We start from the raw sequence: 24,945 nt of genomic DNA on the forward strand, positions 1-24,945 counted from the left end.
CTTAATAAGGGCACCCATCAAAGCCAACTAATAGGTTTCTTATCTCCAGAACCTCACCTGTTCAGTTCAGACACTGGCTACACCCATAAGACAACAACACTTATGATAGCACCTGAGGCATTAAAACATGTCAAAAACTACAGCAAGGCCTGATGCGTCAATTCTGACATTTTACAATGCAATATGCAATGATTTTGTCTATATTATGCAGTAAATATGCAGTGAACGGTGGAATTTGCGATCCCTCTTTTTGCAGTACGGTGATTGGTCAGTTTTAGGTCAATGATTTGACTGTTTTATGCGGAAATAGTATGGTGATTGGTCAAATTTGCAAGCCCTCGCATAATATGCAGGAAATTATTGATTTAGCAAAAAAGGTTGACATCACAGAATCCTGGATTATCTACCACAGCATCACTGTGACTATATCCTAGGCTAGCAAGGCACTGACACTATAGGGCAGAGCGGCGAGGACACTCATGCCCACTACACTTCCTGACAGAGCATCATGGGATGCAGTTGAGTGATCCCAGACAGTTGAGTGATCCCAGACAGTTGAGTGATCCTCCTCCCCAGTTTTGCATCAGTGCAGTACCAGACCGACCCACATACCACTCCATCGCATTACCTTAGTTCTCAGCAGGACTTTTCATCCTGGTTTTAAAATGGGGAGATACCCAACACAAAACAGTGTGGGTCTTCAGTCAACAAGAGGGGTATAGCGCTGTATGGAACAGACATTACCTCCATCTGCCTCCTTGTGACTAATAACACATCCAGCCCTGAGCACTACCACATGCTACATCCACACACCCATGTGCTGACCCCAAGCCTGTTGCTCCAAAAACTGCCATTCTGTGCATTCTCTCTCACTCGATGAAATTTGGCCAGCCAATGTTACGACAAAAACAACAGTGAGCTCATATAAAAGGGTTTAAAGGGATGTCGTGCGTAAAGTGATGTACTTTTACATCAATATGTGGTTTTAATGAACTAATGATGAGATTAGTAAAAAGGAGTATTGTAACAGGCAGATATAAACAATACATGAATATACTGAATGACTGCCCTTTACTCTGTGATGCTAATCACGGCAACATCACGAAAGAGTTGCCGTTAAGTTCATTCATATTCAAGACCATCCAGTAACGGGTAGAATCGAACAGAATCAAAACAAATTATGAATTAAAATGTTAATGTTAAAATGTCAAGATCAACTCTAGAGTAGAACAGTAAAACCTGATTTAAAAAAAACATTGACAAAACTACTTTAGGACTTTAACTAACTGCTTTCATTTCAATTAGCCTGTGATCTCCTTTCATTTGGGTAACAGCATCTGATGAGTCGCCATTGATGATTTCACTGTGAATCAGCGTGAGTGACCTGCGTCATCAATTCATCTTCATTTTCACAGAGTAATTGACTACTGTCAGCCATAGGTTCAGCCATGCTAACGACAGCACATAGCCAGGAAGGCGGAAGGCAACACGCAGTCAGAGATCGTCCAATTGCTATGACTACATGTTTGAATCCTGACTGCTAATGATTCAACTCATCTAAAAAAAAAACAATATTCAAACTCCCCTAACTCTGTTTTCTCCATCAGTGACACCATGGGCAAATGTGTGTCAAAGTTTAAGTGTGTCACCTGTCACAATTACTTCAGTGGGAATGGGGGGGTGGTGGAATGTCCAATACAGCTATAGACGGATACTCTGAGCAATGCCGTTACCCTGAAATACCTCTATGAAATGTTCTTTCCTACTTCATCACATGAATCTGCAGCGATCCTAGAGATAAAGTGGTGGCTATTGACCCCAATAACGCATCTGTGTCACTCAAGTGCCAAATAAATTTGACTTTCAACAAGAAACTTTGTCTTGGTGTTAAAAATAAGTATTCATACTCAGACAGAGCATGCACATACCTCCATGACATATATTAAACTACAACATGGATGTCTGGAGCATAGGTACTATTAAAAAAAGTCTACATTTGTGTGGCATGTTAGGCAAAATAAACCAGAATGAGGATTGAGTTGCAAAATGACTTTGGGTTTGGGTTTCTCACTTCTAAAAGTTAATATTCTGGGTTTCCCGAATGGTTCAGCGGTCTAAGGCATCGCAGTGCTAGAGGCGTCACTACAGACTTGGGTTTGATCCCAGGCTCTGTCACAACCAGCCGTGATCAGGAGTCCCATAGTGCGGTGCACAATTGGTCCAGCGTCGTCCGAGTTAGGGGAGGGTTTGGTCGGGGAGGCTTTACTTGGCTTATCATGCTCTAGCGACTCGTGGCGGGCTGGGCGTTTGCAGGCTGACCTTGGTCGTCAGTTGAACGGTGTTTCCTCCGGCACACTGGTGCGGCTGGCTTCCAGGTTAAGCTGGAGAGTGTTAACTTCTTATGGCTGGGGGGGCAGTATTGAGTAGCTTGGATGAATAAGGTGCCCAAAGTAAACGGCCTGCTCCTCAGTCTCAGTTGCTAATATATGCATATTATTATTAGTATTTGATAGAAAACACTCTGAAGTTTCTAAAACTGTTTGAATGATGTCTGTGCGTATAACAGAACTCATATGGCAGGCAAAAACCTGAAGAGAAATCAAAACAGGAAGTGAGAAATCTGAGGTTGGTATGTACTCAACACAGTTTTTGCTTCTACACCTGAATTGCTTGCTGTTTGGGGTTTTAGGCTGGGTTTTTGTACAGCACTTTGAGATATCAGCTGATGTACGAAGGGCTATATAAATACATTTGATTTGAGTTCCCATTGAAATCCGCTTGCGATATTAATGATGTTGCACTTCCTAGGGCTTCTACTAGATGTCAACCGTCTATAGAAATTTGAATGTGGCTTCTACTGTGTGTGGGACTGAATGACAGCAGAATGAATCAGGTGTCTGGCAGTCAGCCATTTTCTGGTCATGCGCATTGCACATGATAGCGACCTGCATTCCATTGCTCCTGAAAACACAAAGGAATACTTCGGTTGGAACTTTATTGAAGATTAATGTTAAAAACATCCTAATGATTGATTCTGTACTTAGTTTGAAATGTTTCTTCGTCCTGTAATATAACTTTTTAAAGTTTTTGTCCGACGTAATGCTGACCAGAACGAGCGTTTGGATATGTATACCAAACGCGCTAACAAAAGTAGCTAATTGGACATTATCGAACAAATCAAGCATTTCTTGTGGACCTGGGATTCCTTGGAGTGCATTCTGATGAAGATCATCAAAGGTAAGAGAATAGTTTGCAAGTTGTTTATGGTTTATGTTGACTACAACATGGCGGCTATTTTGACTTGATTGTTCTGAGTGCCATCTCAGATTATTGCATGGTTTGCTTTTTCAGTAAAGTGTTTTTGAAATCTGACACAGCGATTGCATTAAGGAGAGGTATATCTATAATTCCATGTGTATAACTTGTATTATCATCTACATTTATGATGAGTATTTCTGTTGAATTGATGTGGCTATGCAAAATCACTGGCTGTTTTTGGAACTAGTGAATGTAACGCGCCAATGTAAACTCAGATTTTTTTATATAAATATGAAATTATCAAACAAAACATACATGTATTGTGTAACATGAAGTCCTATGAGTGTCATCTGATGAAGATCATCAAAGGTTAGTGATTTATTTTATCTCTATTTGTGATTTTTGTGACTCCTCTCTTTGGCTGGAAAAATGGCTGTTTTATTGTGACCAGGTGCTGACCTAACATAATTGTTTGTGGTGCTTTCGCCATAAATCCTATTTGAAATCGGACACTGTGGTGGGATTAACAACAAGAATACCTTTAAAACAGTAGAAGATAGCTGTATGTTTGAGGAATTTTAATTATGAGATTTCTGTTGTTTTGAATTTGGAACCCTGCACTTTCAGTGGCTGTTGTCATATCATCCCGGTAACGGGATTGCAGCCAAAAGAGGTTTTAAGAAGCGTGGTTTGGCGAGTCAGGTTTCGGAGGACGCATGACTTGACCTTCGCCTCCCGAGCCTGAAACAAGAACAAAATTGGGGAGAAAATGGGGCTAAAATACAAAAATACGTTTTTTTTTTTAAACATTCTGTTAACTCATACCCAAATAATGTTGTTGACTCATCCTATGTTCGTATGTGACCAAAGTATAAATTGAAGCGGGGGGGGTATATGCCCACACCATTCTGTTGTTGGGGTACGACCTCACCATTCCAACACAGAAAAAGCACATTTTTACCATACTTAATTACATTTTTTGTAAGGAAAACTTAATTTATATTGTAATTAATTATAGGTCATATTTCATGGAAATCTGGAAACACTGGACAGTTAATTTAAATAAAAATCTACATCTCCAAAAACACTCTTCAGCCACAGAGCAATTCAACCGGACGTTTTCCACAAAGTAAGATGTGGCATTTTGTAGATTCTGTGGACGTTTCAGGAGGTTAGAGGTTAAACTGAGGGTAATTAACATTCATTGTGGTCTTCGAATTGTCAAAATATGTGAGTAAGCAGCAGAGGCAGAACCACTAGCAGACCCTCCACTTACACAGAGTCATCACTGTCTATTAGATTAGCCTTTAAATTCAGGACCACACTGGGCTGGCTGGGGGGATTTACACAAGGGTGTCTTGTGTATACTACCATCGCTGCCTGCATACACACAGAGCCACAGTGATCATTGGCCTCAGTCATAGAATTACATATAGAATACATTTTAAAAAGGTAAATGATAGGATCCTTATAGAGAGATGCATAGATCATATATGTATATAGAGCATAGTTTATGGATAAAGAACAAATTATTCACAAAATACGTTTTTATCTATTACCAGAGGCTTTGACTGACAGTTTTTTTGCAGACACTATGAGGGTTCATTAATCAGAGCTAAATATTAACACATTCTATGTTTGAATACAAATATAATTGGATAGCATATATAATTTAATGTTTTTGTAAAGGTAACACTTTGACAATGGCCAAACCAAAGTAAAGGCAGACATTATTTTGAGATATTTCAATGTGCTTCAAATAACGTACTTTTCCACAGTGACATTTCACCGTCTATAATAGTTGAACCACTTGAGCGAAAATATATGTTGTGTTAAAAATCGCCATTTGATAGCATAACTGGCATCCGCACTCCCTGGAATTTGCCTCTGGCTCTGTGTTGGCAATCACTAACACAATTTCCTTGAGCAAACTGTGTGCCGCAGTGTATGCCCAGTAAAACAAATATGAACTACCTGGGGGTCAAATGTCACAATACAAAGACATTTGTAATTACGCATTGCAGCTCAGGTGGCAATCAAATATTAATAGATACCTGGAAATATGTGAGAGGAAGTCAGGTTTTAGCCATCTCGGTTTATCACTTCCTCCGCCTACAGGAAGGTGATAGAAAGGCCTTTTCCATCACACTAGTTAAAACAATTTGGTGATACATCAAGCAGGAGAAAAGGGGGGAAATCAATCAAGAGATCTGGGCTAACCGCCCTTGACAGAGTTTCTGACGGGGGATATGAAGGATCACATACACAGGGGCCACGAGAACAGACCTCCAACTTCCCTGCATGCACCCTGGTTCCACGCTGGAAGACTCTGTCACCCCGTATCATCCCCACAGTTCAGACAGCCTCCTCATTAAGACAGCCTGTCAGGCCTGGGAGTCCACAGTCTTACAATTAAATACCTGCCAAGACGCATCACTGTAAACAACATGGCACAAACTACTCAAAAAAAGCCTACTATGACATGCACATGGGTAAATTAATGGGGGTCTTATTAAATGAAAGTGTTTCCTTTGTGTGATTAAAACCCCCACACATAACAACAGGTTCTGGGTGAATGAGTTGGTAAGGACGAATCATAGGAATACTTGTATTGATAAGGATGAACAAAAAGCTGAAGTATGTAAAATTCTACACACAAAACTACAAAATGTAATTTTCCATGTCAAGCCTATGGTGCAAAGTATTTTAGTGTTCAACAGAGTCCTCCCCTCAAACCCCTCTCTATCAAAGGAGAGATTAGTGTTCTTGGTTCTGTGCGCCTTCGATTGACACAGAGTGACTCTGGCCCACAACATACAGAAGTGGACAAGAGCCAAGAAGGCACACCGACACTTTGGGAAGACCTGATAAACTGCATGGGTAGGGAATGGGTTTTAAACCACCCTCCCCCTAAAAGCAACTTGCCATGACATGTTCATACAGGGAAACAGTGTTTTCTTAGCATGAAAAAACAATAGGGGAGAAAACATGGAAATCACTCCCAAGTCTTGACAAAGATGGATTGAGGAACTGATTACAGAGTAAAGATCCTCAGTTATGTTCGATTCATCATAATTCCCCAACACTTCTGCTAATCTACTTCACTGAGAGGACAACTGTGATCTTGTATCCTGAACCATGTCCTGTTTCTGAGGAGAGGAGAGACTGACTAAACCATGTGCTCACATCAAAGACCCAATACGATCACAGCACTGGCAGGTTCAGGTGGCATCCAAAACCAAGCTACTTGCAAAGGATCTGAGAAAGAGTTTAATCTGTCACCAAAGTCATCTGCCGCATCCACTTACATGGAGTTCAGTCAGACCCCTTGACTTTTTCCACATTTTGTTACATTACATCCTTATTCTAAAATTGATTAAATTCTGTTTTTTCCCCTAAATGTATAAACAATACCCCATGACAAAGCAAAAATGACAAAGCAAAAACAGGTTTTTAGAAAATAACCTGAAATAGCATATTTACATAAGTATTCAGACCCTTTAATCAGTACTTTGTTGAAGCAGCTTTGTCAGCGATTACAGCCTCAAATCTCTTGGGTATGATGCTACAAGCTTGGCACACCTGTATTTGGGGAGTTTCAGCCATTCTTCTCTGCAGATCCTCTCAAGCTTTGTCAGGTTGGATGGGGAGTGTCGCTGCACAGCTCTTTTCAGGTCTCTCCACCGATGTTCGATCGGGTTCTTATCCTGAAGACGGTCCTGCGCTGTCTTGGCTATGTGCTTAGGGTCGTTGTCCTGTTGGAAGGTGAACCTTCGCTCCAGTCTGAGGTCCTGAGCGCTCTAGAGCAGGTTTTCAGCAATGATGCTTCACTGTAGGGATGGTGCCACGTTTCCTCCAGACATGACACTTGGCCTTCAGGCTATGGAATCCTGACCAGTTCACCGGACGTGCTACCTGTCCCAGACCTGCTGTTTTCAACTCTCTAGAAACAGCAGCAGCGGTAGAGATACTCTTAATGATCGGCTATGAATAGCCAACTGAAATTTACTCCTGAGGTGCTGACTTGCTGCACCCTTGACAACTACTGTGATTATTATTATTTGACCATGCTGGTCATTTATGAACATTTGAACATCTTGGCCATGTCCTGTTATAATCTCCACCCGGCACAGCCAGAAGAGGACTGGCCACCCCTCATAGCCTGGTTCCTCTCTAGGTTTCTTCCTAGGTTTTGGCCTTTCTAGGGAGTTTTTCCTAGCCACCATGCTTCTACACCTGCATTGCTTGCTGTTTGGGGGTTTTAGTCTGTGTTTCTGGACAGCACTTTGAGATATCAGCTGATGTACGAAGGGTTTTATAAATACATTTGATTTGGAAGGTTCTCCCATCTCCACAGAGGAACTCTGGAGCTCTATCAGTGACCATTGGGTTCTTGGTCACCTCCCTGACCAAGGCCCTTCTCCCCCGATTCCTTAGTTTGGCCAGGCGGCCAACTCTAGGACGAGTCTTGGTGGTTCCAAACTTCTTCCATTTAAGAATGATTGAGGCCACTGTGTTCTTGGGGAACTTCAATGCTTCTGAAATGTTATGGTACCATTCCCAGGAACTGTGCCATGACACAATCCTGTCTCGGAGCTCTAGGGCAATTCCTTCGACCTCATGGGTTGGTTTTTGCTCTGACATGCACTGTCAACAGTGGGACCTTATATAGACAGGTTTGTGCCTTTCTAAATCAATGTCCAAGAAATTGAATTTACCACAGGTGGACTCCAATCAAGGTGTAGAAACATCTCAAGGATGATCAATGGAAACAGGATGCACCTGAGCTCAAGTTCGAAGAAGACTCAAGGCTGTAATCGCTGTTGAGGTGCTTCAGCAAAAGTACTGAGTAAAGGGTTTGAATATTTATGTAAATGTGACATTTCAGTAATTTTCTTAGAAATTTGCAAAAATTTAATAAAATCATTTTTTACTTTGTCATTATGTGGTTTTGTGTGCATATTCATGAGGAAGAAAATGTATTTAATCTATTTAAGAATAAGGCTGTAACATAACATCTGGAAAAAGTCAAGGGGTCGAAATACTTTCAGAATGCACTGTATGTCAAGCATTTGTGGTTTTCAGTTTTAAGCTCCGTGACATGTAAACATTTTGAACCAGCAATGACGTTAGAAAAGCATTGGCTCACTTTGGACTTTTCTTGGCATTTGTTTTATGTGCTTGACACAACTCAAACTGGCGCAAACAATAGTTTGAGCAACAAACCTTACCTTCAAGCTTGACGTTGCCCAGACAGAGAATGAGAAAGGGAAGAGGCCAATTTCCTGATTAATCGAGTGTAAAAGTACTCTGAGGAGGGCAAGTCAGTGAATGGTGAGTGATTTTCCTAATGACACTCCGAGGTTAAATGTGGGCCAATGTTAATGGAGAGTGGAGGCCCAGGCACAGAAATGCCAGGACCCTGAAGTATTACTTCTCTGAACTTTGCTCTAATTTATCACCTTCTTAAAACAGTTTGATGCTTTCCATTTCTCTACCTCAGATTTTTTGCTGCACAATTGTTTTAACCTCTTAATAAAAGACCCTGACAGAGAAGACAAACTCTCACAGACAAAAACAAGGATAAAGACAGCCTCTAAGAAATACCTAAAAACTGTGTTGTTTTTTAAAAGATGACTTGGAATGCCTTGAAAGTAAAAATGTTCCTATTTCCACACACAGAACAAAGGAGCAAGGTCAAAAAGATTGCTGAATTGGCAATCCACAAAGAGGTATGCTGGATTGAAACAATATACATGAAATATTCCCTTCTCTGCTTCTCAGCTCCTCTGTTGCCTGTTTTCAGCCTTTAGGAGGGGTAGGAGAAACAACAGTCCAATGGTATCCATGGAGAAGAAACACCCCATTGGAAAAGGCTTTCAGGAATTAACATACAAACAGAGCTAGAAAAAATTACACTGCTTTCAGGATTATATTTCAAATAGAGCTGTGAAAATAATCATTTTTTATTCCATCATCATCAACACACATAGCTTGAGCTACCTTTGAAACATTGCATTAAGCGTGGCAAAGCCATTGTTTTCCAAGCGACATAATTCTGATTGGGTAATCCGATTGGGCTTCTCCCAAGCAGCAGAATCACAGCTATTTAACCCTCATCTCTAGGCTGCTGTAGATGTTCACATTTCTTCATTAGAGATGGACTGCCATGAGATAATGTTAACCTGCTGGGTTACCTTGACCCTTTCAAAGTTCTCAGCTGGATATAAATGATGTCACTGACAAACAAGGGATGAACTTCCAGCACCCGCACCTCCATTCAGAATACTAATGAGGCTTTAAGCCAAGCTGCGTCTGACAGCTTCAAATTCAGCCCCATGTTATGTCAGATGAGGAGAATGTACATGTATGGGCTAGGAACCACTATTTCCCCCCCTTTGTGTATCTACAATCAAGTTGTCATGTCTCCAGAATAAAGGTTAGTCTATCCCAGAAATATACAGTGTTCCGTCCTTCAAAATGGCTGGCTTTACCCAAATGACCCTGTTAATTTCAGTTCAAACCCACAGAGCTGGTTAACCTAAACCACATGTGGGGGGGGGAGTCCTGAGTGGACCTTGGGAAAACAAATACTGGAATCAGTTGGCGGCCTTTTAGGAGTTGCATGGAGAGAAGTGTGGGGGCACTACTTTTCTCGAACGTCGTCATATATACATCACAAAAGGGGGGAAAATAAACTGAGGCCTAGGACACAAACATCCCATGGGCTCTGTTATTCATACAGTAAGCATATCTCTTCTGGACATAACTCACCAAGATATACAAAGGCAGACTATCTTAACTTATTCTACATCAAGAGCACATTCTTCCCTGTCCAGTTTACTGCTGCTGACTAACTGTGCACATAATTTACCAAGACCTATCATAACATTTGCCTTGAGGCAAAACTTGAAAAAGTACATAAAAAAAATGACTTTCTGTATACAGCTATGAGTGGGTGAGAGGTGTAATCTAGGCAATGCTCCATAAGTACGTGTGTGGGTAAGGAAAGTGCTGGGGGTGTCCTGGGGGGGGGTCTGCTTAACATCAACGCATTAAAAAGACTGGGGGAGGTGGGAGGGGCCACAGGGGTTACGATTCAATCTATATCATTAACATTAATTTGCGCTGCCTTTAAAAACCAAATCCTCTTTCCTGAAAAGCCTCCCTTTTAAATTCAACAACTAACACAACAAAAATGATCATGAGGATCATGTGTAGCTTAAAGCTCTGTTGTCTGGTTTTACAAATGACAGTAAACAGATTAAGTATATTAACAATGACATTTATTTTCTTGGAAATAATGATACATTGAGGAAATAAAGATGAAGAACTGTCAAACATCAAATGTTACATAATAAATTACCTAAATTACAATTGGTTTGTACTGTTAACTTTACCTTTGTAAAACAATCCAGAAGAGTATAGTGCCAGACAGACATGTACTGAGGGGTAAACATAAAGCCTCTCAGACAGAAAAGGCAACAGTCTTCTTTCGTTATCGGTTTTCAGCCCTGAGCTGCTTTGGCTGTGGGAGAATTCCACTTTAATATGACGTTGAGACTTCATTCCTCAGGAGGTTTCAGACCCAGGTATAGAGCAGTTAAAGGCAGATGATATTCAGACTGCTGGTTGATTGATTTATGGAAATTTGACTCCACCTGAGAGACAGATAGGAGGACGGAAGTGGTGGTGGGGTAGATCACTGTGTGTCAATCACACACACAGCAGCTCCACGCTGTAGCAGCATGTCGACTACACACACTCAACCATTAACTACAGACATGTCTACAGAAAGAAAAGTCATTCACAAGGAGCAGACGGCATGGCATTCAATAGGAATGAGCATTTGCAATCTGAGGTACTGAGCTTGTATGTAGGTCATATTCAGTAATTCAATATCTCCAAATGACTATAAAGTAATCTGATCACAGTCAATTATTGGACCTTCTTTTCCACACTGCCAAAAATAGTCTCATACACTTTAGCTATAAGCATTTGAATTAATTAGTCAACTGCGAAGCATTTTGTTGTTCGCCCCACTAAATGCCACATTTTAGACGATGGGCATATATATATATACACTGCTCAAAAAAATAAAGGGAACACTTAAACAACACAATGTAACTCCAAGTCAATCACACTTCTGTGAAATCCAACTGTCCACTTAGGAAGCAACACTGATTGACAATAAATTTCACATACTGTTGTGCAAATGGAATAGACAACAGGTGGAAATTATAGGCAATTAGCAAGACACCCCCAATAAAGGAGTCCTTCTGCAGGTGGTGACCACAGACCACTTCTCAGTTCCTATGCTTCCTGGCTGATGTTTTGGTCACTTTTGAATGCTGGCGGTGCTTTCACTCTAGTGGTAGCATGAGACGGAGTCTACAACCCACACAAGGTGCTCAGGTAGGGCAGCTCATCCAGGATGGCACATCAATGCGAGCTGTGGCAAGAAGGTTTGCTGTGTCTGTCAGTGTAGTGTCCAGAGCATGGAAGCGCTACCAGGAGACAGGCCAGTACATCAGGAGACGTGGAGGAGGCCGTAGAAGGGCAACAAACCAGCAGCAGGACCGCTACCTCCGCCTTTGTGTAAGGAGGAGCAGGAGGAGCACTGCCAGAGCCCTGCAAAATGACCTCCAGCAGGCCACAAATGTGCATGTGTCTGCTCAAACGGTCAGAAACTCCAAACTCCATGAGGGTGGTATGAGGGCCCGATGTCCACAGGTGGGGGTTGTGCTTACAGCCCAACACCGTGCAGGACGTTTGGCATTTGCCAGAGAACACCAAGATTGGCAAATTCGCCACTGGCGCCCTGTGCTCTTCACAGATGAAAGCAGGTTCACACTGAGCACATGTGACAGACGTGACAGAGTCGGGAGACGCCGTGGAGAACGTTCTGCTGTCTGCAACATCTTCCAGCATGACCGGTTTGGCGGTGGGTCAGTCATGGTGTGGGGTGGGATTTCTTTGGGGGGGCCGCACAGCCCTCCATGTGCTCGCCAGAGGTAGCCTGACTGCCATTAGGTACCGAGATGAGATCCTCAGACCACTTGTGAGACCATATGCTGGTGCGGTTGGCCCTGGGTTCCTCCTAATGCAAGACAATGCTAGACCTCATGTGGCTGGAGTGTGTCAGCAGTTCCTGCAAGAGGAAGGCATTGATGCTATGGACTGGCCCGCCTGTTCCCCAGACCTGAATCCAATTGAGCACATCTGGGACATCATGTCTCGCTCCATCCACCAACGTCACGTTGCACCACAGACTGTCCAGGAGTTGGCGGATGCTTTAGTCCAGTTTTGGGAGGAGATCCCTCAGGAGACCATCCGCCACCTCATCAGGAGCATGCCCAGGTGTTGTAGGAAGGTCATACAGGCACGTGGAGGCATCACACACCACTGTGCCTTTTTGACTTGTTTTAAGGACATTACATCAAAGTTGGATCAGCCTGTAGTGTGGTTTTCCACTTTAATTTTGAGTGTGACTCCAAATCCAGACCTCCATGGGTTGATAAATTTGATTTCCATTGATAATTTGTGTTATTTTGTTGTCAGCACATTCAACTATGTAAAGAAAAAAGTATTTAATAATCATATTTAATTCATTCAGATCTAGGATGTGTTATTTTAGTGTTCCCTTTATTTATTTATTTGAGCAGTGTATTTATACAGTGGGGTGAACATGTATTTGAAAAACTGCCGATTTTGCAGGTTTTCCTACTTACAAAGCATGTAGAGGTCTGTAATTTTTATCATATGTACACTTCAACTGTGATAGACGGAATCTAAAACAAAAATCTATCTGGCATTGTCCAAAGATTCTTGTGCGCTGTTTTTGTTGTTGTTGAGGATTTTATACATTTTTTATTCCGATGTTTTGCTCATGCTGCACCTCTCTCAATCTCTTTTTCATTTGATTTCTCCTCTTATACGGATTAATGTCTAGTTCAACAAGAAGTCAAGATGGTACTTTAGGGCTTCCAGTCAGACTGGTGACATGGAACATTTGTGGTTATGGGGGACAAATTAAGCGCTCCAGAGTATTTTCACATCTGAAGAGCCTGAATACTGATATTGCATTTCTTCAAGAAATGCACCTATGTGTTGACAACCATACTAGGTTGTGTAAAGCATGGGTTGGACAAGTTTTTCTTTCTAATTTTAACAGAAAAGCCAGGGGAACAGCAATAGTGATTCAGAAACTAGTACAGTTTTCACCCTCACAGATAATTTCGGATCCTGGAGGACATTATACAATAGTTAGTAGCACCCTCTTCCAAACCCCTGTAGTACTTGCGTATGTTTGCTCCCCTAACTGGGATGACACTAGATTTATGACATCTCTTTTAGCCTCTCTCCCTAATCTTGACACCCACCGCCTCATCTTCAGCGGGGACCTTAACCTCTTGAAGCTAGGGGGCACTATTTTTATGTTTGGAAAAATAACGTTCCTAAAGTAAACAGCCTATTTCTCAGGACCAGATGCTAGAATATGCATTTAATTAGGATATAAAACACTCTAACGTTTCCAAAACTGTCAACATTTTGTCTGTGAGTTAAACAGAACTGATATTGCAGGCTAAAACCTGAGGAAAATCCATTCAGGAAGTGCCCCTGTTTTTGAAACCTCTGTTGTTATGCATCCCTATTGCCCATTTAAAGGGATATCAACCATATTCCTTTTTCTATGGCTTCCCTAAGGGGTCAACAGCCTTTAGACATAGTTTCAGGCTTTTATTTTGAAGAAGGAGCGTGAACGACCACACTGCGTAAGTGGGTGGGGGCTCATCTGCATGGATACGTCTGCTCTATTCACACCAACTCTCAACATTCAAAATACTTCCCCCTCTCCAGAGGGACCTGTCAAGGGTGCCCTATGTCCCCGCTACTTTTTGCTCTTGCAAAAAAGAACTGCTTTCCTTGGCCTTAAAAATTATCACCATCATTTACTGGAAACCCCATTGTGCGCTCTACTCTGAAGATCTTGAGAGAATTTCGTCAACATTTTAGACTTTCTGCCCCGTCTCTTCTAAGCCCTATCTGTAACAACCACCTATTTTTACCCTCCAAACTTGACTGGGCTTTTATTTTGTGGTGTGAGAGAGGTTTTGTTTGTTTCAAAGATTTATTTTTAGATGGGAAGTTTGTCAGTTTTAATGATCTCGTAGCTAAATCTAATCTGGCTCATTCTATTATTTTCTGCTATTTTCAAGCCCGTAACTTTGTTCGTTCTCATTTTCCCACCTTTCCTCAACTACCTCCCAAGACATTGCTAGAGGAGATTTTGTCCCAACCGGAGAGTTGGCAAGGCCTGATTTCTAGATTATATGACATTATGCTGTCCCCTGAACCCGCTCCAATAAACAAAATCAAGACAGACTAGGGTAGTGAACTTGAACTTGACCTTGCAGATGATTGGTAAGAGGAGGGCCTTCTTAGGGTTAACTCCACATTCTCATGTGCTCGTTTAAGTTTAATTCAGTTCAAAGTCTTGCACAGAATTCACCACACCAAAAAAAAAACGTAGTAAATTCCTCCCAAACACGAATGACATGTGATAGATGTTCATTCACTCCGGCAGACCACACTCATTTATTTTATTTGTGTTCTAAGCTGACTGAGTATTTGTCATCCTATTTTTAATACTTTCTCTAAAATTCTAGACATTGACCTGCTGCCTTGTCCTCTAATAGCCATATTTGGAGTACCATCTTTGTTGCCTAGTCTCACTAAAAGTAAAGTGGACGTTGTAGATTTTGGCTCCCTTATAAGAATATTTTAAATAACCTATTTACCAGACGGTGTCAGAGGAATGCCCTAAAAATTGTCAAAGACACCAGCCACCCAAGTCATAGACTGTTCTCTCTGCTACTGCAAGGCAAGCAGTACCGGAGCGCCAAGTCTGGGTCCAAAAGGCTCCTGAACAGCTTCTAACCCCAAGACTGCTGAACAGTTAATCAAATGGCTACCCTGACTACTTGCATTGACCCCCTTTTTATTTGCACCGGCTCTATACACACACTCACTGAACTCTTCCCACACACTCACACATACTCCAACACACACAGACTACATTCGCTCACACACACATTGACGCCACACACACACATGCTGCTGCTACTCTAATTATTATCAATCCTGAATGCCTAATACATTTTACCCCTACCTACATTTACATATCACCTCAACCACCTTGTACCCTTGCACATTGACTCGGTAGCAGTACTAGATTTCCTTAAACACTCCAACCAGAACAAAAAAAGCCAAAATACCAAATATGTAATCTATCATAGGTTTCTTTTTCTCTCCCACTCTCCTCTTAGGAAAAGTCCAGTCAGCTTTCAAAAGAAGCTTAAGGGCAGGCATCAGAATAGACCACCAAAAATGCCATTATGGATTTAATCTCCAAAATGCTGTGATGACAAAGACTGAGGATAACTGAGGTCTGAGACATTCACCGGGGCCCGGAACACAAACAATTGCAGAACATCTCTCCATGTCCCAAATACCAAGTAGACAGGAGAATGATGCATGCTCAGAGCAGACACACACCATCACTGTGCTCCCATGCAGAGCTTCAAGTGCAACTCCACAAGGCCTTTCTTGTCTTGCGCGTTACAAAGGGCCTAGAGCCCGCGTTGCAGTGGGCCTGAACTAGAGATCGACCGCTTATGATTTTTCATGCCGATACCGATTATTCGGGCGATTTAAAAAAAAATCTATTTGTAATGACAATTACAACAATACTGAATGAAAACTTATTTTAACTTAATATAATACATCAATAAAATCAATTTAGCCTCAAGTAAATAATGAAACATGTTCAATTTGGTTTAAATAATGTAAAAACAAAGTGTTGGAGAAGAAAGTAAAAGTGCAGTATGTGCCATGTAAGAAAGCTAACATTTATTTTCCTTGCTCAGAACATGAGAACATATGAAAGCTGGTGGTTCCTTTTAACAAGAGTCTTCAATATTAGGTAAGAAGTTTTAGGTTGTAGTTATTATAGGAATATTTCCCTCTATACCAATTGTATTTCATTAACCTTTGACTATTGGATGTTCTTATAGGCAATTGCCAGTGTAACAGTATAGCTTCCGTCCCTCTCCTCGCTCCTCCCTGGGCTCGAACCAGCAACACAACGACAACAGCCACCATCGAAGCAGCGTTACCCATGCAGAGCAAGGGAAACAACCACTGCAAGGCTCAGAGCGAGTGATGTTTGAAACGCTATTAGCGCGAGCTAACTAGCTAGCGATTTCACTTCGGTTACACCAGCCTCATCTCGGGAGTTGATAGGCTTGAAGTCACAAACAGAGCAATGCTTGACGCACAACGAAGAGCTGCTGGCAAAACGCACAAAAGTGCTGTTTGAATGAATGTTTAAGCGCCTGCTTCTGCCTACCACCGCTCAGTCAGATACTTAGATACTTGTATGCTTGTATGCTCAATCAGACTATATGCAACGCAGGACACGCTAGATAATATCTAGTAATATCATCAACCATGCGTAGTTAACTAGTGATTATGATTGATTGTTTTGTATAAGATAAGGTTAATGCTAGCTAGCAACTTACCTTGGCTTACTGCATTTGCGTAACAGGCAGTCTCCTTGTGGATTGCAACGAGAGAGAGGCAGGTCGTTATTGCGTTGGACTAGTTAACTGTAAGGTTGCAAGATTGGTTCCCCCAAGCTGACAAGGTGAAAATCTGTCATTCTGCCCCTGAACGAGGCAGTTAACCCACCGTTCCTAAGCCATCATTGAAAATAAGAATGTGTTCTTAACTGACTTGCCTAGTTAAATAAAAGGTGCAACAAATGTTATTTTATTTTTTTAAATAAAATGTTAAATTAAAATCGGCAAATTGGCGCCCAAGAACACTGATTTCCGATTGTTATGAATACTTGAAATCGGCCCTAATTAATCGGCCATTCCGATTAATCGGTCGACCTCTAGCCTGAACAGGAATGAAAATCTCCTATTAGTCCGGTTCAGAATATATCGGTCTGAGTGGGCACCTCCTGGGGCCAAATAAACACTTAGAGCCCAGGGCCTTGGAAAAACCACAGACATTTGATGCTGTATGGTAAAAGGGTCATTGGATGCGTTATTCAAGGTGGTAGGCCTGTGTTTAACACATCTGTCGGGTTTAAAACAAGAACAAACTTGCTTATTAATTTGTAATCCCAAGAAAAACTGGCAGATGGATAACATGCTGACAAAACATTTACAAGTGCAAGTCTGAATAAATAAATAAGAGAAATGATACAGAGGCTGCTGATTTTTAGGAAAACTACATTTAAAATCCATACCGTTGCAAAATCACTTGACACATTTTGTCAGGTATTGATTCACCATGCATAATCTTCAGAAAATGAAGGGAACAATACCTGGCTGCATGCTGCAAATAGATTTTGTTGAGGCTACACATAAAAAATACATACATTTCTCTCGCAGGTGCTAAGATAAGCAACTTCTCTCACTGTCGCCTAACCTGTAGTCTAATAAAACTAAGATATAAGACTCCTTGTGCTGCTCTGAGTCGTCAGCAGAGGAGTCTTATTGTTATTGAACAGAAAGGGGTAGATGTTCCTCTGTATTGCCTCACTCACTTGACCATGGTCTACCATGACCTATGTTTTACTGAGGGGGCATGGTCGTTTTATGAAACCATGTTGCCTTTTTTAAACCAGACCAAGGTGGAAACACTGGACAAAGCATGCAGTTGTTGTTCTTGGGAAAAGTTGTGTGCATGAAAAACTGGAAGCTGAGATGTAGTGAAGGATACCCCATTAGGCCTTGGAGCAACTGAAAATACTCACTCTCCTGTGCACAAAGAACAAAGACAAAGGTACTGGAAATAAAAGCATTACAATTAATTGTTTGTCAGATCAACCAATAAGACTGAGGTTAGGCTTGTTCTTGCTAGTACTGACTGACCATATGAAAGCCTGAATAGTGTTCTTCTAATTAGGGGTCCATTTTAAATACATCTCACCCAGTAACAGCTGTTCCTCTCCTGCAGTGTCTACCTTTTGATTAATGGCCATCTCTCCCAAGAGTCATTCACACCTGATTCTCTGATAGGTGAGCAAATAAATTAGTTTGCTACTCTGTTACTTAGGCAACCACAGAGATATTACAAAGCAAATACTAAATGGTAACTGCAGATCAATATCATTTAAAAAGACTCTGTAACAACTGAAGTTATTTCATGTTATTGCACACACACATCACAACTAAATGAATGTGTGCTATTTGGCCAACTTCATGTGAACTGTAGCCAGCAAAGCAAAGTGTCTATTTTACAAGAAAGAATCGAGTTAACCTCTTACATGCAGTGGTTTATTGTCCCAAATCTTGTGAGAGCAGAACTAGCCTTTTCTGGAGAGAGGGCCATTAACAGAGCTACAGCGAGACAGCTGCACAGAGACCATATTGCGCATTCAAGGTGGCATAGTACAACAGCCAGGAGTCATCAGGTCACATTGAATCAGGACAGGGGCTCCTGTCGAATGATAGCACAGCTCAGTAACTCACCCTTCACTGGTTGTCCCATTTGCGCTGCGGCCAGATGGAAGCAACAGAAAATATATAAGTGGATTAGCACACCGATTTGTGTCTTTTCATCGCAGAGCAGCATTGGTTTATGAAATGTAAAATGATCTTCTAGCTCATTTCCTAATAACGACAGCATAATCACATAATTTACAAATCAATCTCCAAAATGTGCAATTTGCCATCCTATTTTTTTGATTACTCTAATGTATTAATCTATGGTTAAGACTTTCTGATGAATAAAAACAGCTGTACCCCCCCTGGTGAATTAATCTGATGATGCAGGTAAGGAATGTGTGTATGCGCTTTGTAGAGAAAGACTTATGGAGGGCCTCTGTTAATCAGCAATAAAAAAGGGAATAGAGGCAGTGGCTAATGATTATGGGATAAATATCTGAACAAATTCTTAAAGGGGCAGTGCATGAGATTTTACAGTTTCACTTTATGATACTTTTTTATTTAACTAGGCAAGTCAGTTAAGAACAAATTCTCATTTACAATGACGGACTACCGGGGAACAGTGGGTTAACTGCCTTGTTCAGGTGTGAACGACAGATTTTTACATTTTCAGCTCAGGGATTCGATCCAGCAACCTTTCGGTTACTTGCCCAATGCTCTAACCACTAGGTTACCTGCTGCCCCTTCCACTCTGTGAGGTCAAAATAACACTCTGAAATTGTGAAAATGATTATTAAAATCCCCATTTTTGTGTAAGGGCTGTTTGGGGAAAAAATCCTGGAATTTCATCCTGTTTAGGTGGAATGGAGTTTTTGGCCCAGATCATGACCTCACAATCAGATCTAGTTAATCATGACTAGTCATCTTTTATTTGCATATGTATCTTCCTACTATGAAGGTGTAAGCAGGTAGGCTCTAGATGATCCTATCTGCCAATCAGGGCTGTGTAAGTAAATAAATAAAAATATGTAATAACAGGCCAACAAGATCAGACTGAGCTTCATTTTTTTTATGGCAAAAGGAGGCTCAGGGAAATACATTTTAAAATGTTTTAGTTATTTTCATGAACACAGTCATTTATTAGACATACAGTGATGATACAATTTTTAAAAGACTGCATGGAATGATTATTTCAAAAACGTGCTAATTCTTTCAAAACTAAAAGAGACGGATTGCAATGCAAATGAGTGATCAATTATTATTGGGACTTCGAGGAAATTGAATTTACATATATTTAAAATGACAGATAGCATTTCACAGGTTTCGTTGGAATTAGCTATTTAAATGTTTATAGACAACAGAACTCCCTCTCCTGCTGTTTTTCCAAGGCCCCCGGGACAGGGTATGAGAGGAGACGTCAACAGTATCGGATTTCATTTACACAAGAGAAAAAATAAATATGTTTGACCATTCCAAATAGTCTAGTAGTATGCGTATACATTAGACGACAAGAAATACGTCGTTTGAATTAGTGGTTTAACCATTAAAACTGGTGGTTTATTTGAAGAACTTATTGAAGAACAACAGTTTTGTCAATTTAGATGAAAGTGTTGTAACTGAAGGTGAAAAGCATTGCGAGGAATACAAAAAGAAATGTAAACCCGAGAGTAAGTTTGTAATTCTGTATTGTATGGTTCCATCTCAGTTTTTATTGTTGCTCATTACTGTACAACCATACCATGCCATATTTCAGGTAACATGATCAAAGTGTCCATACAGACCAATTCAATGTTGTGATCAAGCAGAAATCATGGATCCGAGAACTTCTCAAATATGCTACATTCAGATGCATGCAACCACGAAAGGATGGACTCAAATACTTTCGTTCAAGGACCAGTCAACATTCTGGGACGTAACCGTATATTTTGAACGCAAATGCGCTCTCTATTAGTCTCCCTGCAATAAAGCCACGGCAGGAATCGGACCCGATTTAGAAGTATTGATTCGGGAAACATTCTCAGAAAGATTAACATAATTTGCAAAGGTATATTTTGCATATCACTTTTTTTCCGGATCAACAAAATGTAACAACGCACACCTTGATTTAAATTACAGCAACTCAAACATTACCACCAACTTTCTTCTGCTCCGCGTCTATAGTTTTTCACAGAAAGGTTTAAAGATCCTTACCTGCCGTGAATTGAGCACCAACACTTAGAATTGAAAAGTAGAGAAGTATGAAGCCAAGTCTACACGTATCCATGTTTGTTTACAGAGTTTTTTAAGTTTTAAAGCAGTTCGAGACGCGAATTATTCCTGTGGATTCCAGCGCTCCATTCTCACCGCTTCACTCTCGCGGACAGCCTACTTTGTTTCTCCGTGAGTGGAAAGAAAGTCCATGACGTCAGTATTGTCCCCTATTCAAACAGCTCTGCTCAGACTAGGTGCTCTGAGATCGACTGCAGGCTCCCCCTAATGTCGGCAAAGCGCTATAACCGCTTAGGTTGCATGCGTCTTTTTCTCTCCAACGGAACATAAAGTGTGTCCAGTTGAATTTCTGTTGCATTAAATTGTTGATTAACCTGAGTTTAATGATTATGTTGCCTATGGAATAGTAGCTCCAAGAAATGCATTCAGTAAGAACTGAATATTCTTTGTGACCCATCCACAAGGACATTGTCACTTATCACCACTATATAATTCACAGAGAGTGGTACACGAGTTCCACTATGTTCCACCTGTTTACTGGAGGGGAGAATCATAGATGTGTCTCATGAAAAGAAAAGGGGAGGCGTTAAAGTTGCAGGGTGAGCTGTTTTGTTATTGGACGGGTAGTTTACTTGTAATAACTCAGTAGAATCCCTCTGTCGACACTATAGGGACTTGAATTGAATTGTAAATATGCGTTGCAGATTAAGCAGATATCAAACATCGAAATCCTTGATTACAGTAACATACCAATCACGCAACAGCAGCAATTGACTTTACTCTCCCATTGATTCATAGGAAGTACTTATCTCTATGTATTGGTCCCTTTTAGGAGACTTGAGGATGACTGCTGACAATTTGCTGCCTTCATGCCTTCATGGGTGTCAAGTCAGTCTGATCATGACATGATAGAGAGATGTAAGGAGAGAGGAAATGTAACCTGATTGTATTTGATCTGGGCTTATAATTACACACCATGGACAGTGAGTCTGTGAGTCTGTCAGACTTACCATACTTGATGCTCAGTTCAGCTCTGCTCCAATGAGACTCACTGACTCTTCAGTGAGGGTTTGAGAAGCAGGCCTGGCTGCCATGTAAACAGCTGAGATCAAAGGCTACTTCTGCATCTCCCTGCTAAGGGTGGGTGGGCCAAAGAGCCTTTGGAAGGTGCCAAACTCAGGTGTCAAAAATGTTTGGACAGCATAGTCAGCTCTGCTCTTGCCTTGCAACACTTACCAAATAACCCTGCTTTGCTCTTTCTGAAAGACACAGAGGAAAACTATTTGAACTGACGAATCGAGACAAAGTTTGAAATGGAGAGAATGGGGAAAAGAAAGAAAGAGCCAAGTAGACAACACAGTGAATGTGTTAACGATGCTCAAGGTTGCCGGTCAGTCCTCGGGATTCGCTAAATGAAAGGGAAAGAAACATAAACCCACTCTTCAAACATCCCTTTTGAGAGAAAGAGTGTAGAGTTCAAGAGGGCTGTAGGTAGGCCATGCTCATTAAAATGGCTATTTTCCTCACTAGGAAAATTCAGCAAGCAAATATAGGCTAATGTTTGACTTTTCAATCAATTTATTGACATGAAATAAATAGTAATAAGACGGTAGTAATGAGTATTTACAGGTAGTTCAGCTGTACGGTAGCCTCAAGACTAGCTGAAGAACAGCAAATATGGGCAGGCTACTCTATTTCTGTGACGATATTCATGAGATTTGGATGGTTACTGCTTTGTTTGACATCACATGGTGCATTTCAATGGGCTTGTTTTATTTCCCAGACTGAGATGCAGGCTCATGGCTATGTGAACCACTGTTTTCAAGCATGATGTGTAAAGAATGCATGGCTGGATGAGCACACAAGACCACACCCTTCAGAATGTCACAATATGTTATACACAACACAATACAGTATCATAGAATTCTCCCCCTGAAATACCAGAAGGCATTTCAGAACATCATCAATGAGTTGACAATGAGTTGAATGTATACATTTGTTGTATTGTATTTATGATAATTTGGAGTAAAGTAAAATTCCTTTTATATAACAATAAATAATAAACAATAATGTGACTGAAATGATTAAAAACCGGAGCCTCCAGAGTCGCACCAAAGCAGTCCAACTGTAAGACTTTGGCAGGGAAACATAAATACTCCCAGATCACACTGCGGCAATAACAGTGTTTATGAAGAAAAGACATGTCAATGCCAACTGTTTTTTCAACATCAATCTTAATCATATTCATTTCCTTTTGGCGTTTGTCGTGTTTGTTTCATCTCTAAAGTAATCTTGTTCCATATCAGTGTTTGTTGTCTTTTTACATTGCTGTTGTTTACATTCTGATGCTTTCATACCCAATCCTTATGACTACGTGGCAGGTAAGCACTATGACCAAGCATTTGCATTTTAAGGATGACATAGTGGTTGAGACAGCACACACACACAGACACGCTAGCGTATGCATGCAGGCACACACTTCACAACGAATGTATGAACATGTACATAAAAATGACAAATATCTTAAAAGGTGTATACGTGTAAACAGCATAGGGATGACTCATTACTCCCCATAGACTTGCTGAACAAGTCTGTTAATGTTCTATTACAGTGACTGACTGGTGTGTTCAGACATCCAATGAGAGGGGAAAGCATTGTGACCCATTTTAAATTTCACCTTTATTTAACTAGGCAAGTCAGTTGAGAACAAATTCTTATTTTCAATGACAGTCTAGGAACAGTGGGTTAACTGCCTTGTTCAGGGGGCAGAATGACAGTTTTTTACCTTGTCAGCTCGGGGATTTCAATCTTGCAACCTATCGGTTACTAGTCCAACGCTATAACCACTAGGCTACCTGCCACCCCATGTTTAGGTTAAATGAGGTGTCTGTTAAACATATCTACCCTAGAACATACACAGCATGTACTGTACCTGTCACGTTCTGACCTTAGTTCTGTTATTATATCTTTGTTTTAGTAGGGTCAGGGCGTGAGTTGGGTGGGTTGTCTATGTTTGTTTTTCTATAATTTGGTAGTTCTGTGTTCGGCCTAGCATGGTTCTCAATCAGAGGCAGCTGTCAATCGTTGTCCCTGATTGAGAATCATACTTAGGTAGCCTGGTTTCACTTTTGAGTTGTGGGTGTTTATTTTCCGTGTCAGTGTTTGTGCTACACGGGACTGTTTTGTTTGTGTCGTTGATTCACGTTTATTGTTTTGTATTTCAGTGTTCATTTTGATTAAACATTATGGAAACTTACCACGCTGGGCATTGGTCCTCCGATCCTTCTCGCTACTCCTCCTCAGAAGAGGAGTAACGAGATCCATTACAGCACCGTATCATGTTTGGAGACATTTTACCAAGCAACAATATTTCATGCAAATATGTAAAAAATTTGTCACAGATATGTAATATTATTTCGAGGCAACATAAGATCATGTTTTGAGGCAATGAACATACACTAGTCAAAGGATCAAGATGTTTATCTTAACAACACAGTGTTGTTTCTGCTGTTGAATTTCTAAGGAAGTCTACACTTACAGTTGAAGTCTGAAGTTTACATACACTTAGGTTGGAGTCATTAAAACTCATTTTTCAACCACTCCACAAATTTCTTGTTAATTAACAAACTATAGTTTTGGCAAGTCGGTTAGGACATCTACTTTGTGCATGACACAAGTAATTTTTCCAACAATTGTTTACAGACAGATTATTTCACTTATAATTCACTGTATCACAATTCCAGTGGGTCAGAAGTTTACATACACTAAGTTGACTGTGCCTTGAAACAGCATGAAAATTCCAGAAAATGATGTCATGGCTTTAAAAGCTTCTGATAGGCTAATTGACATAGTTTGAGTCAATTGGAGGTGTACCTGTGGATGTATTTCAATGCCTACCTTCAAACTCAGTGCCTCTTTGCTTGACATAATTGGAAAATCAAAAGAAATCAGCCAAGACCTCAGAAAAGAAATGGTACACCTCCACAAGTCTGGTTCATCCTTGGGAGCAATTTCT

The 24,945-nt window shown here is 40.8% G+C and overlaps 1 protein-coding gene across 14 annotated transcripts in view; it reads right to left on the reverse strand.

Annotated features, from left to right (window-relative positions):
• The window catches only part of LOC112250115 (receptor-type tyrosine-protein phosphatase kappa-like), a 163,751-nt gene extending 142,649 nt beyond the window's left edge, over positions 1 to 21,102 (reverse strand). For 12 of the 14 annotated variants that reach the window (XM_042321634.1, XM_042321632.1, XM_042321636.1 and 9 more), the window contains exons 1-2: positions 20,913 to 21,102; positions 18,807 to 18,830 (exon numbers count right to left, since the gene is read on the reverse strand). In XM_042321634.1, coding sequence (XP_042177568.1) covers positions 18,807 to 18,830; positions 20,913 to 20,985 — 97 coding nt within the window. In that variant the 5' untranslated portion in view covers positions 20,986 to 21,102. The remainder of the gene's footprint in view (positions 1 to 18,806; positions 18,831 to 20,912) is intronic. The other 2 variants (XM_042321635.1, XM_042321626.1) reach the window with 2 other exon arrangements.
• Between the last annotated feature and the right edge of the window lie 3,843 nt (positions 21,103 to 24,945).

Source organism: Oncorhynchus tshawytscha, linkage group LG05, assembly GCF_018296145.1.
Source record: "Oncorhynchus tshawytscha isolate Ot180627B linkage group LG05, Otsh_v2.0, whole genome shotgun sequence".
NCBI lineage: Eukaryota > Metazoa > Chordata > Actinopteri > Salmoniformes > Salmonidae > Oncorhynchus > Oncorhynchus tshawytscha.